This window comes from Eublepharis macularius, chromosome 6 (genome assembly GCF_028583425.1).
Source record: "Eublepharis macularius isolate TG4126 chromosome 6, MPM_Emac_v1.0, whole genome shotgun sequence".
NCBI lineage: Eukaryota > Metazoa > Chordata > Lepidosauria > Squamata > Eublepharidae > Eublepharis > Eublepharis macularius.
The window spans coordinates 100,103,775-100,117,226 of NC_072795.1; the positions used below are offsets into that span (position 1 = coordinate 100,103,775).

At 41.8% G+C, this 13,452-nt stretch overlaps 1 protein-coding gene across 1 annotated transcript in view; it reads right to left on the reverse strand.

The window, feature by feature from the left end:
• Positions 1 to 13,452, reverse strand: part of DNTT (DNA nucleotidylexotransferase) — a 205,346-nt gene that overhangs the window by 20,752 nt on the left and 171,142 nt on the right. Inside the window, exon 14 of the mRNA XM_054983605.1 lies at positions 11,244 to 11,327. Coding sequence (XP_054839580.1) covers positions 11,244 to 11,327 — 84 coding nt within the window. The remainder of the gene's footprint in view (positions 1 to 11,243; positions 11,328 to 13,452) is intronic.

Genomic DNA, 13,452 nt, shown 5'->3' on the forward strand with positions numbered 1-13,452 from the left:
GAGAGGAGCAGCCGAGACCATTTGGATCTCCTCCTCCCAGTTCTTAGCCTGCAACAGAAAATCCGTATCTGCTCGCAGAACAGTCAACTACATGGGAGTCTCCGGCGCTTAAGGATAAGAATAAATGTACAAAATAAGAATGTTCAAGTTTGCATTGAAAGACTATCTTAAAGGGATACGGTCATTGATTATAATTATCAATTGAAATTGACGGTTCTGTAAGGTTTTGTATGTTTGATACTTTGTAAATTTATCTACATTGTATTATACATTTTGCACTGAGCACTTTAATATAAGAGAGAACTGTTGTAAATTTGTATTTATGGTATGATTAATTTCTTTGCCCAAGTATTGCTTGCTATTGGGACTGCTCCTGATCCCAACTGGGTGAAGGCGGGGGGGTGGGCATTGCCACCTGCTCCACTCCTGATCCAAGCTGGGTGAAGGCAGAGGGAGAGTATTGCCCCCTGCTCCATGCCTGATCCCAGCTGGGTGAAGTGGGGGCCGGGCATTGCCACCTGCTTCACTCCTGATCCCAGCTGGGGGAATGCGGGGGGGGGGGGGATTGCCACCTGCTCCGCTCTGGATCACACCTTGGTGAAGGCGGAGGGCCAGCATTGCCACCTGCTCCGCTCCTGATTTCAGCCTGGGCTTTCCACTGTGGCACACTCTCTAGGGGTCTGGCTGCCTCATCAGGGCTTCCTTCCACAATAGTGCCCTCTGGAGGCACATCACGGTAGGAAGTGAGTTGTCTTGCATACGCTTAGCCTTTCATATAATAGGATGCTTCTTTGGATACCAAGGCCTTTTCTTGAACCATCACAAAGGCTAAGTTTGGCAGAGACAAAAAGCAGCACCCTCTCATCTCAAAAATCTATTGATGAGAATATGTAGATTGTTTAAAATATCACCCCAAATTCAGCAAGCTGGTAAGCTCAACCATACAGACTGCAATATTTTCACTTTCCTTTCCTTTCTTTTAGTCTCACTTTAAAAAATGAAACCTCCATAAGGTCATAAAAGGACTTGGGAAAATATATGCCTTACAAAGAGCAACAAGCTCAGTGTAGGTCTTAGGGCTTGGCAAACCTGGTACAAACAAAGGAAGCAAACAATGGTAAATGTTTTATCTCCACAGTCTGGAGATTGCAAGCTTCTCTTCTGAACTTGCTATTTTGTGGGCTTTCCATTAATAGAGAGCAATTCAACATAAGAGTCTCAAGATGCTTAGTTGGCTCATATTAAACTACTCTACATGACCCAATGAAGCCATTTGGATAAAGTAGTAGCAGCTGTGTGGGGGGAGCCTCCTCTCAGTGAAAAGCACAGATTTTGCCCCCAGAAAATTGTCCTCACAATTCCAGGGTGCTTTTGCAGCAGGCTTTCCCAACCCTGTCACTTAAAAAAAAATGCATTATGAGAACAGCACAACAGTCACTTCTGTGCTTAGCTATGAAATATTTGGTAACTAAAGAAACTACCCACAAGATACAGACAAAATATAGAATTTGTAAAGAAAAACATCACTTATCTATGTTCCGATTTATTTGGAGCATAGAATGCCCCAGAGCACTGGTTGAAACTGAAAGCTATCTGTCTCAAAGGACTTGCAGAGTTGCAAACTGCTGTGGAGCTGCCATAAAGCAATGGCTGAAATTCAGTAAGACCACAACAAACCGTAATTTAGAAGGCAATTAACTAACAATGTATAAGCCTGGTGTGTGCTAGAAGAGGACTAAGTAATTCAGTTTACATTATTTTTTGACATTTCAAATACTGTGCTCCAGCCATTTAGAAACTAGAGGAAAAAGACATAAAATGAAGCTACGTAGAACTATTAAGCCATGTAAGAGATTTTAACTTTAGAGTCTCTTTAAAATACCACTGAGCTAGTTTTTTTTTTAAGACTCAGTTTTATAGTATTTGCTGCAGGAACATTAATAGAATAATAATTTAATCCATTTATGTTATACATAAGAAACTACTGCTATGTTAAACATTCGCGTTATTTCCTTCTTTCCTGTGTTAACTGTAGGATACACTGAGAAGAACTACAGGTTGTCGTGGGCAAAGGTGTATTCTGACCTCTTTAGGCACTGGGCCAACTTGCTCTGAGGTCATATTTAGACATTATATTTCTTACATGCAGTTCTGTTTTAACATAGTGTTTGCTTTATGTGCCTAGTGCGTTCATGCTTTATATCTATGGTTGCCAGTCCTCTGCTAGGGGTAGAGGATCCCCCCGCTCCCACCCTCCACCCCCCTCCCCCACTTACCTGGCTGGCAGGGGGAGGCACAGGCCTCTCGGAGGCGTGCTCCTAGATGGTGCGGCACGCTCCCATAGGCCCGATCCAGGCCAGATCAGGGCCAAATCAGGTCAGATCTGGCCACTGTGGAGCAGGGGAGCATTTCCACACTCCACAGCTGCCTGATCTGGCCCAATCTGGGCCGAAATCGGGCCTATTCAGGCCTGAGTTGGCCTGGATCGGCCCAGATCGGGCCACTGCAGAGTGGGGGAGCACTCCTATGCTCTGTAGCAGTCCGATCCGGCACGATTCCTGGAAGTGACATCATCGCATGGGCTCAGAAGGATGACAGACCAGGTAGATGCTGGGTCCCCCACCTCCTGCCAGGAGGTCAGGAGGACCTGGCAACCCTATTTATATCTCAAGGATCTGCTTCAAAAATTCTGTGATGAGTTCACATGCTGTTTTCTCCTCTATCAATTGTGAAGCTTTGCATTGTGTTTATGTGGGATATGGCTTTGACTGACACATGGACTGTACTAGGAAACCCTGGAGCTTCCCAATAGCCTCTGACAGTATGACTCTATAGTGTTATCTGGCTGGTAAACTATGTAGGAATCATTATTCTATAATTAACAATACTTTATTAACATTATGAACCTGAGGATTCCACTTGTTGAAAGCCTTTCTGCTTCTTCTGCTGAAGCTCACTGCCTGATAACCACACTCCTACCGAAGGTTGCCAGTCCCCCGCTGAGGGTGGGGGATCTGCCGCTCCCACCCTTCACCCCTGCCCCTGCTTACCTGGCCAGCAGGAGGTAATGTGCCTCCCGGGATGCACTCCTGGGTCACACAGTGCACTCCTGCATGCTGCAGGAGGCCAAATCAGGGCCACTGCGGAGCTCAGCAGCACTCCCATGCTCAGCAGCAACCCGATTTAGGCCAAATTGGGCCGCTGCTAAGTGTAGGAGCACTACAAGGCTCCTCACACCACCCAACAGCACTCCCACATGCCACAGTGGCCCAAATCAGGCCCAAATTGAGCCACTGCATAGCACAGCAGCATTCCTATTCACCACAGCAGCCTAAACGGGCCCAAATCAAGCCTGATTCAGCCTCCTGCAGAGTGCGGGAGCGTTCCCAGGGCAGCATGTGGCCTGTGCGATGACATCACTTTCCAGAGGAGAGATCACCAGATAAGTGCCAGGCCTCCCACACTCCCGCTCAGGGGGTAGGGGAACCTGTCAACCCTACTCCTACCCTTAGTCTCTGTTTAGGTGTTTCTTCCCACCCATCTCTTCAAGGAAGCGTATCCACACATCTCCCACTTTCTTCTAACCAAACACAACAAACTATTCTTTATACCACCAATACTTGATAACATCAAACATGGGAGGGGGGAACCTATAAACAAGAGAAGCATGGATTTTTGTTTTGTTATTGGAAAAGTGTTCTATCAGTCTCTGTGGTGTTTTGTGCTGCCTTGAGCATATCCTTAGGACTTATTCACCATGTGCCTGTCAGGTTTTTGCTCTGAAGGAGTATCAGATTGTTTTGCTTTTGAAGCCCCTGCATTTTGCACAGGTTGGAGTAGCCTAGTGTCACATTCCTCCCTGTTTCTTGGGATGAGCTGAAGATGTTGTCTGTTCCTCCTGTATGAAAAAGCCACTTAAGTTGGAGAAGCCTCCTTAGGCTGGAGGAAAACTTCAAATTTGGCTGAAGGGAATGGCAGGATACAGGCCCACATGTCCAAGGTTGCTAACTTCCAGGTGTGGCCTAGTTATCCCAGAATTACCACTGATCTCCAGACCACAGAGTTACATTCCCCTGGAGAAAACGGCAGCTTCAGAGAGCAAACTGTATGGTACACCACAAATTCTAAATTTACTCCTCCACAGGCACTGCCTCCAAATCTCCAGGAATTTTTCCAGGCCAACGTTGGCAATCCTAAATTGTGTCCCCTTGAATAGCTGTATGCTTGTTGACATGGTGAGTGAATAAATGGAGACTGTCAGGTCTTATGTAGTTCTATGATGGTCTGTGAAAGTAGCAATGTGAAAGTTTCTTCCACTTTGTGATGATGTCGTGCATTTCACAAAGTGAACAGGCTTCCATTGCCAGACTTTTCTGTAAAATCAAATGTAAAGGTTCCAGTTCAGTGGGCTACCAGTTTAGACATGGACAGGAGCTCTGAAAACTTTCATTGGACTACTGTCAAGGACTCCTGGGATATGTCTTTACAGGGAAAAACTTTGCAGCACTACAACATAGCAGTTTTTCTAAGAATCTTCCTACACTGTACATCATACAGCAAGTACTCATGCCATTCATTATAAAATATAATATCTAAACAAAATTGGCACTAGGCTTGAAGCTGCTGTATTCTGAGTCACATCACTGAGATATCAAGTTTAATATTGTCTGCTCCTACTGGCAGCATCTTTCCTGGGACTCGGGTAGCTGTCTCGTATATCTCATATAAATGGCAGAGATCACAACCATCCACTCAGGTTTCATTGCATGGGACTGTCTAATAAGGGGTATATATTGCCCTAAGCTAGGGAGGTCCACTGTGGCATCACTTCCTGGGTTCAGGTGTGGGACTAACAGTGCTTCAAAAGTGGCTCAGTAGAAAGAAGGTCTCATGATGACCAGTTTTCCCTTTATCCTCAGCCACCTGACTAGTTAAGGCATTAATACTAGCTCTGCCTCTCTACTCCATCTGTATCCCAGAGCAGAATGCACTCTCATAGAATTAATATAATTGTGGATCATCATACGTGCACCAATTAACCCTGAAGGTATTATGGCTATTCAAAGCCCTGAAGTGATCTCAGAATTAAGTAGGGGAGAACATTAAAGTCCTCAGCTTGATTAAGCCCCTCTTATATTTTTAAGACACAAATACACAGATATGCAGTGAAAAAGACCCCTCACAATTTTCACACATTTTTTCATCATACATGCAGAAAAAGATGTCACAGGCAACAACCTGTGTTGTGTAGTGGTTAGAGTGTCAGACTACAATATAAGAGAGCCAGGTTTGATTCACCACTCTCACTTGGCCTTGAGAGATTTCCAATAAGTCCTGATAAATTAACCATTTCGGTGGACTCACCATTTCCCTTCTAAAATGAGCTTCTTGTGATGACAACCAGAGAGGTATATTCCATACTCTCAGAGTATCCCATACTCACGCCTTACATAGTGATTATTAAACTCTGCATTGGCCTTAACTTTGTCATACCATAGATACCCATGCCACCCCTTCAAGGTCCAATAGTATAACAGTATCCATTCCTTCATCCAAACCAAACAGTTAACCGCAAAATATAATCTCAAATCTGGTAGACCCAAACTTCCTCTTTACTTTGCATCCTGTAGAACCTTAAATTTAACCTTTGAGGTTTTTTGCCTTGCCATATAAATCTCGATATATCTTTCTGCCATTGCTTAAATGGTACCTCAGTTGTCAATACTGGAATTGTCTGTAATAGGAATAATATTCTAGGTAAGACATTCATTTTAGTTGTAGCTATCCTTCCCAACAACGATAATTGAATCTTATCTCATCTTAGCATATCCCTTTTTATTTCTTTCCAAGTCTTAATATAATTATTTTGGAAAAACATACAGTTCATATTTGACAAAGTAATACCCAAGTATTTTACCTTTTTCTCAATTTTGAACCCTGTTTTGCTCTCAAGTTTCATTTGGTCCTGTATTTTCATATTTTTAGTTAGCACTTTTGTCTTCTGCTTATTAACCTTAAAACTGGCCACTACACCAAATTATTTCAACTTTGTCATTAAGGTTTCAATTCCCTTTAAAGAGTCCTCCAAAAAAATTACAAAATGTGAAGTACTCCTTAAGACCTGGTTTATGTTTTGAGGAACTGGGAAGAAACCATTCCCCCAAATCTCTGCAGCTAATGAGGCTGCTAATTTCTGCCATATTGTGTGGCACTACCTGCTTCCATGCTTTATTAAACATATTCCTTACGATACAAATTAGGTCTTTCTTTGCTTGTGGCACTCTGATCTGGATAACATAGATATTTTTTCAACATTACTTAGAAAAGAATGATCTATCATCAGTTTGATCTATCATCAGTTCAGAAAACTGGACCAGAAAATTCAATTCCCTTTCAACCATATAATTATAATATACTTGAAAAATCCCATTTAATACATTTTAACACCAATGAGATCTAAGATTTCCCCCTTCTCCATTGTGCCCTCCAAAATCAGAGTACCTCACTGAAAAAAATTATATTTATTTTATAATTGCACTTGACTTCACTCTAGAGTTCTGTCTTGTGAAAAGGATGCATGCTGCAAGTACATGAGTAATCATTGTAGAAAAAAACAAGGATGTGAAACACTTTCCGCAGTGTAACTTTCAAACAATTCCCCAGATGCAACAGCTGTTCATTTTGTTCTATCTGCAAGTGTACATCATTGATCCACACTGATATTTTAACATCATTTTTCCCTGTCAAGATTCCTTCTGAAGATATGGTTGCATGTCTAGGGCTGTACTACAACGTATGCCTTGGATACAGTGGACTGGGATTCTTCTATCACATTTCAGGCAATGTGCAAACTCCCAAAGTTCCAGTCTCTTAATAAGTATATGTGGCTAATTTTGTAAGTGAACAGAGGATTCACCTCTGGCTGACTGGCAGCTCCTCTGAACTGGTGCCTGGGACAGCAGGTGGGCCAACAGAGGCAGCTGTAGCAGTGAGTGATAGCAATTGATAGGGGCAAGGCTACATCAGATGGGCATTGGGAGTACTTCCTGTGAGAGGGCTCTGCTGTGAGGGGGAAGAGGAGGAAGAGGGTGCTGGATATCCCCTCCCCTTCTAGACTGAAGCCTCAAGAACAGGGCTTGGTGGCAAACAAGAGGAGAAGTAGTATGGTGCAGTATTCTCTTCCAGACACTGGAGACAAGCAAGGTAACAGCAGCAAGCAAGGGCACAGGCCTTGGTTTAAAGACCTCACCCCCAAGCAAAAATGAGACAGCAGGATTACAAAAATGCTCAAGTGATGACTGTAATTCTTTGGACTTCAAGACCTGGGGCCCATTTCTGTCACAATTTCCCCACATCTACTGCAATAAACATGAAAATTGTATGAACGGTGCTAATAAGGAAACGGAATGACAATAACAGTGTAACCAGGGAAGTCATCACAGCTCTCAGAGTCAAACTACACATTACATTTCATTTCATATTCATTTTAGAATGCATTCCCACCCACCCCCTCCCAGCCTATGCATTCTTCTCCTCAAAATAACAGCTCCATTGCATGCATTTGCAAAAGAAAAAAAATCTTTTAAAATTAAGCTGAAAAAAATTATACTATGTTTGACACTGAAGAGGAGAGAATTGCATGTCTTTAAAAGTATCAGTCTATTTAGGAAAATTGTATTCCTTCCAAATTTCCAGATCATTTATATCATTTTGGAGGAATGTGGTCAAGATGGCATACATGAATCAACTTTATATAGAATCAGACCTTCGGTCCATAAAATTAATCATATTTTTTTCTTTTTTAAACATGCAGGTTGATCCGCTTAACAGAGTAGTGCATAGTTGAGTATTCCTGTGTTTTCTTCAATTAAATACTTCTAGGGCAGTGGTCACCAATGAAAGCTAATTCATGAATAATATCTTTCATTTTTCATGAAAGTCATGAAAACTATCTTTATTTAGCCACACACCCCGCCCAGAATCTTTCTAATTTTTCTTGTCCTATAAACAGAGCGTGCATTAGGAATAGCATCAGAAATGAAGCGCTCAGTTAAGCAGAGCAGAGAAAAATCTTCCTGTACTATGTCCAATGGTCAAGAAGCATGAGAACGATTATTTAAGTGGGCTCTTCCTTTCATGCCCAGGCTTTTCCTCGGTGTTTATTTCTCTTCCACCCCACCACCAGGACTTGGCATTTTTTGATCACCTTTCGGAACCATGCAAGAATATTTTGGGATTCTACTGGATTGGTCATGATGGGACCCTTCATACCTGCTTCATACTACCACATATGAGGTCATTTTAGTTAAACAGGCCGAGTCATGACACAGCTAAAGATGCTGCATACTTCACTACAAATGAGTTTGCCAGGCGAACTTACCATATTCGATGGGGAGTAATTATGGTGAACTGATTGCTTTGTTGGCATGGCAAATCTAATGAACACCTTATAGACCAGTTGGCATCTATGCAGTAGCTTCTTTGCTACTAGCTGTACTAATCGGTTGATCTCCATGCATAATTAAGAAATGTGCCCAGCATCCTGATGAACTAAGTTATTCAGAATCTGGGAAGGAGAGGGTGTGGAGTGGAGACCTGGAGGAGGACATGTTATTGAGGGGCATGTGTTTTTGTTTGCTTTGTGGCACAATACCACAACATTTTTAGAAACCCTCTACATATTCATACAGTGCAATGAGAGGATAAGCCAACACTTGTTTTCCTGGAAAAGAGAGATATTGAGAGGGTACAGTGCCTCAATCAGTGTTGAAAATGTTTCTGATTAGCAAAAATAGCCTACACTTAAAATGTCATAAACCAGATGGGGCAGGAGGAGTTTCTTAGTGCAGGAACAAAGACCCAAAGTGGAAGACAGTGAAGGAAATTTTCAGTGCTGAAATGGAACCAAACCTGGAAGAAATTCATTGTAGCAGGAGGGTTCCCAATGCAGAAATGGAGCCCAACATGGAAGCATTTCAGGAACAAGTTAGTGGAGAGGAGAGCTTTCCACCACAGAAACAAAGTCTCAACATGGGGAAAAATCATACTGTACACAATCGGGGGCTGTCATATGCTAAAATGCAGTCCAAAATTAGGTAGAAATTTATAAAACACATACTTGGTGGGGATATTTCTAATGCAGAAACAGAGCACTCAAATGGAAAGAAATGGGGACGCGGGGATCCTATTTCCACCTAACCCTATTTGGGATGGAAAGGAGGCAGCATATATATGTTTTAAATAATTGAATAAATTATCTGGGGAGCTTTCCACCACAGAAATGGAACCCCAAAATGGGAAGAAAAATCTTAGTATTGAATCAGCCATGGAGAAAATACAGCTCGCATGCTCCGTTGCTGTGTCATGCAAGCGCAAAAGCCAGTCATGTGTGCACTTGTGCTAGACATGTAGCTGCCCAGTGAACTCCAATTAATGGCTCAGTGCTCACTCGATCCAACCATCAAGCAATCTGAGGAATATTTGTGACTGGTGATTATGACAGGAGCTGAACATACAGGAATTTGGAAGAAATTTGGAAGGTATGGAAGTCTGGACGGTTGGCAGGAATGGTGCAGGTTACTTAATGGAGGTAAAGGAATTTGGCAAGCACCTGGAGGCACCTGTTGATGACAGAAGCTCACTCAAGCCAGCCACTTATCAGCTGTTACAACCAGAGGATTTTGGAGAGGAGAGTCCCTTGGTACTGAATGTCATCAGCCAAATTCTAACAGCTTTATAGCAGGGAGGGATGAGGGAAGGCTCAGACTCCCTTGGAAATGGACTTCTGCAGAACATGAAAGGCAAGGCACTACAGCTGCACCAAGCTGAGAGGCAGTGTAGGGTTGTGCTAAAGCTGGTAGCCTTACTGGGGTACCCAAACAAACCTATTTAAATCCATATATTCTGTCTTAATTCTGAGCTACCTGGGTAATTATTAAATGATTTCCAAATAACATAGCAATTATAGGTTTATTAGAAGATATAATAGAAATGTGTTTGCTGGAAGGCTTGGATTTTACCATTTGATATGATTATGGACAAGCATAAACCCAAACAGACAATGCTCAGAAGGAAGGTCAACATGGTGATATGGGGAAATCAGCATGGATGATATGGAGACATGGTGATATGGAGGACTGGACTCTAGGATGCTTAGTTAGATAGGGAACTGGCTGGATAATCACACCCAAAAAGTAGTCATCAATGGCATCATATCTAATTGGAGGAAGGTGACCAGTGGAGTGCCACAGGGCTTAGTTCTGGGCTCAGTACTTTTCAATATTTTTATAAATGATCTGAAAGAGGATGTGAAGGGATTACTCATTAAATCTGCAGATGACACCAAACTGCGAGGTGTAGCAAACACCCATGAAAATAGGGATAGAATTCAACGAGATCTGAACATACTGGGAAAGTGGGCAGATTTGGATGTGATTTAACATGGATAAGTGCCAAGTTCTCTGCCTGGGTAACAAAAAGGCAAATCATGCATAGTGAATGAGGGATACACTTCTGGGTTACAATGCGTGTGAACAAGATTTTGGGATACAAGTAGATGGGAAGCTAAATATGGGCAGTCAGTGTGATGCAGGAGCAGAAAGGTGAACACAACCTTGGAGTGTATTAACAACAAAGGCATAACATCCAAATCACAGGATGTCATTGTCCCACTATATACCACGTTGGCCAGGCCCCATTTGGAGTATTGTGTGCAGTTCTGGAGGCCTCACTTCAAAAAAGAATGTGGATAGATTGGAACGGGTGCAGAGGAAAGCAACCAAGATGCTCAGTGGCCTGGAGACCAAGCCCTACAAGGAAAGACCGAGGGACCTGGAAATGTTCAGTTTGGTGTAGAGGAGGTCGAGGGGAGACATGTTTGTTCTCTTTAAGTCTTTAAAAAACTGTCACTTAGATGAAGGAAGGGAGCTGTTGGCAGCAGAGGATAGGACTCCAAAAATGGGTTTAAACTACAAAAGGGAAGGTACCAGCTAGGCATTAGGAAAAACTTCTTAACATTATAATTCAGCAGTGGAATCGGCTGCCTAGGGATGTGGTGGGTTCCCCCTCATAGGCAGTGTTCCAGCAGCATCTGGACAAGCACTTGTCGGGAATGTTTTAGGCTGTTCCTGCATTGGGCAGGGGGTTGGACTAGATGGTTTGTAAGATCCCCTGCATCTCTAAGATTCTATGATTCTGTGAAGGTAATTGCATGAATAAGTGGCATTTGAGGGAACAGGAAATACCTTTGTTTTATCATATAAAGCGTGGTTATCCAGCATCATTTTCCTTTCATGGGTGGCATATCTCCGCAAGTCACGTTCAAATTGCTGCAAACACATAAACAGTCTCAATGTTAGACTAACCATCCAAAATGAATATATTACATTCAAACCTGCTTAAATGATGCTCTTTTAAAAAGACATGATATTTTCAGTTGCAGGTACAAAATTCCTTCATAGCATCTGATTGACCAGAGACTTATGTTGAAACATACAATGCTCAGGCTTGAAATTGGTTTATGCAAAAAAAAATGGATTTCGAAATACAAGAGTAAGGCAGATCTCATTAGGCTGGCCTTAAAAGAATGAGAAAGCACAGTCTCGGTTTACAAGGAAGTCTGTCAGGTCCCTGTATCTGTATTGCTGTACAGATAACATTAAGAAATATGAAACTGTGATCATACACTACCCTCTTCCCTGTAATGAATGTAGCCTGCAGTTCATGCGAGTATCGTAATGGATGCTCACCCAGAGGGACTGAGTTTTGACATGCAATACTATATCACATTAGCTTTGTCTGATACTAATGGCCTCACTGATTGTTATAGTTTTATAAGAAGAGATGGTTTAATTTAAACACATACTGGACTCCATTTGCTTCTGACTCACCCAATTTGTCTGAGTCAAAAGCTGAGGTGTTTGCACTTTTTCAGTGAGTACAAAAGTTTGCAAAGTGCTTAGTGGTACCTGTCTAAAGGCATTTAAAAAACGCTGCCGGGGAACACACTTCATACAGTGTTTGTTCAGGCTTAATCTACACTTCCTTTTCTATCTGGAAAGGACTGCTAAAGGGATAGATTGCCTTCTCTTCTGCTGCCTCCCTCTCTCCACATTGTACACCTCTTTTCAGCTACAGTTCAGACACACATTGATTAAAGAGGCATAGAAGCCAGCAATACAATTATAAAAAGTTCAAGGATATTGTTTTCATATGCATCTATTCCCTTAGAAGGTTTTAAACACAGCTAGTTTTCATTTTTAAAAAAGGTACTGGTATGTTTCTAGCTCTCATCATTTCAGCCTTATGAACTGAACAGTAGAAATATTTTGCATATGATTCCCACTTGGGATGTAAAAGAATGTTTTTCATGTGCCTTGGTTCAAATTAAAATGTTTTGTTGCAATTGCAAATGCATTCTTTTATGTTACAGGATGGATTCTCAACCATTGAACATGTCCAACTAACTATTCAAAGTTCAAGAGAAAGGAGGACATCTACTTTGTGCTTTTTTGATATTTAAAAAGGATCATTTATTCTATCCTATTCTGGTCATCAGATTTTTTGTTAACATTCTCTCCTTGTTTTTGTTTCTTTGGTGGTGGTCTGCTGCTGGCTATTTTTTTTCCAATTTACTAAAAAGAGTGAATCTTTGTTTCTTGTTGTTTGCCACAGAGCCTTTTAAATTTCCACTGTAAAAAAGAATTTGGTTGCCTTCCCTCAGGGGCTCATATCAAGTCTCCCCTTGTGATCTGTAATTGTATTGTTAAAGTATTCTAATTCTACACTACAACTTGGATTGTATCATAACGTACACAGCAGTTTTACAAAACTGAGAATTTTATTTTTTTGAATGAGGTTTATACAGGCAGGCAGTGTATATAATTTTAGAAATAAGATTATGCAATTTCTCTCACATATCCCATTGTGTTTGTTTGTAATATTTATATGCTACCTTTCCATTAAATATGCTCAAGGCAGTTCGCAACAACATAAAGCACTGGCATATTTATAGCTAACACAATAAACATTTAAACCGTTAATACAACAAGAACCTATAGCACAACATTTTAAAAATCAGGACAATATTCTAATTTGAAAAGGCCTTCTGAAATAAAATTGTACTCAGTGGCGCAGAGTGGTAAGCTGCAGTACTGCAGCCCAAACTCTGCTCACAACCTGAGTTTGATCCTGGTGGAAGCGGGGTTCAGGTAGCCAGTTCAAGGTTGACTCAAGGCCAAGCTACAAGTGACGAATGACACAGGTTGGACACTTGTCAGCTTCCCTCAAGTTTTGATGGGATATGTAGGCATCCTGGTCTTACAGCTTGGCTCTCTGACTGCTGTCCAACAGACTGTCCAACTGTCACTTGTCCAACGTTCTGCCAAGCTGCCTACATTTCCCATCAAAACTTGAGGGAAGCTGACAAGTGTCCAACCTGTCATTTGTCACTTG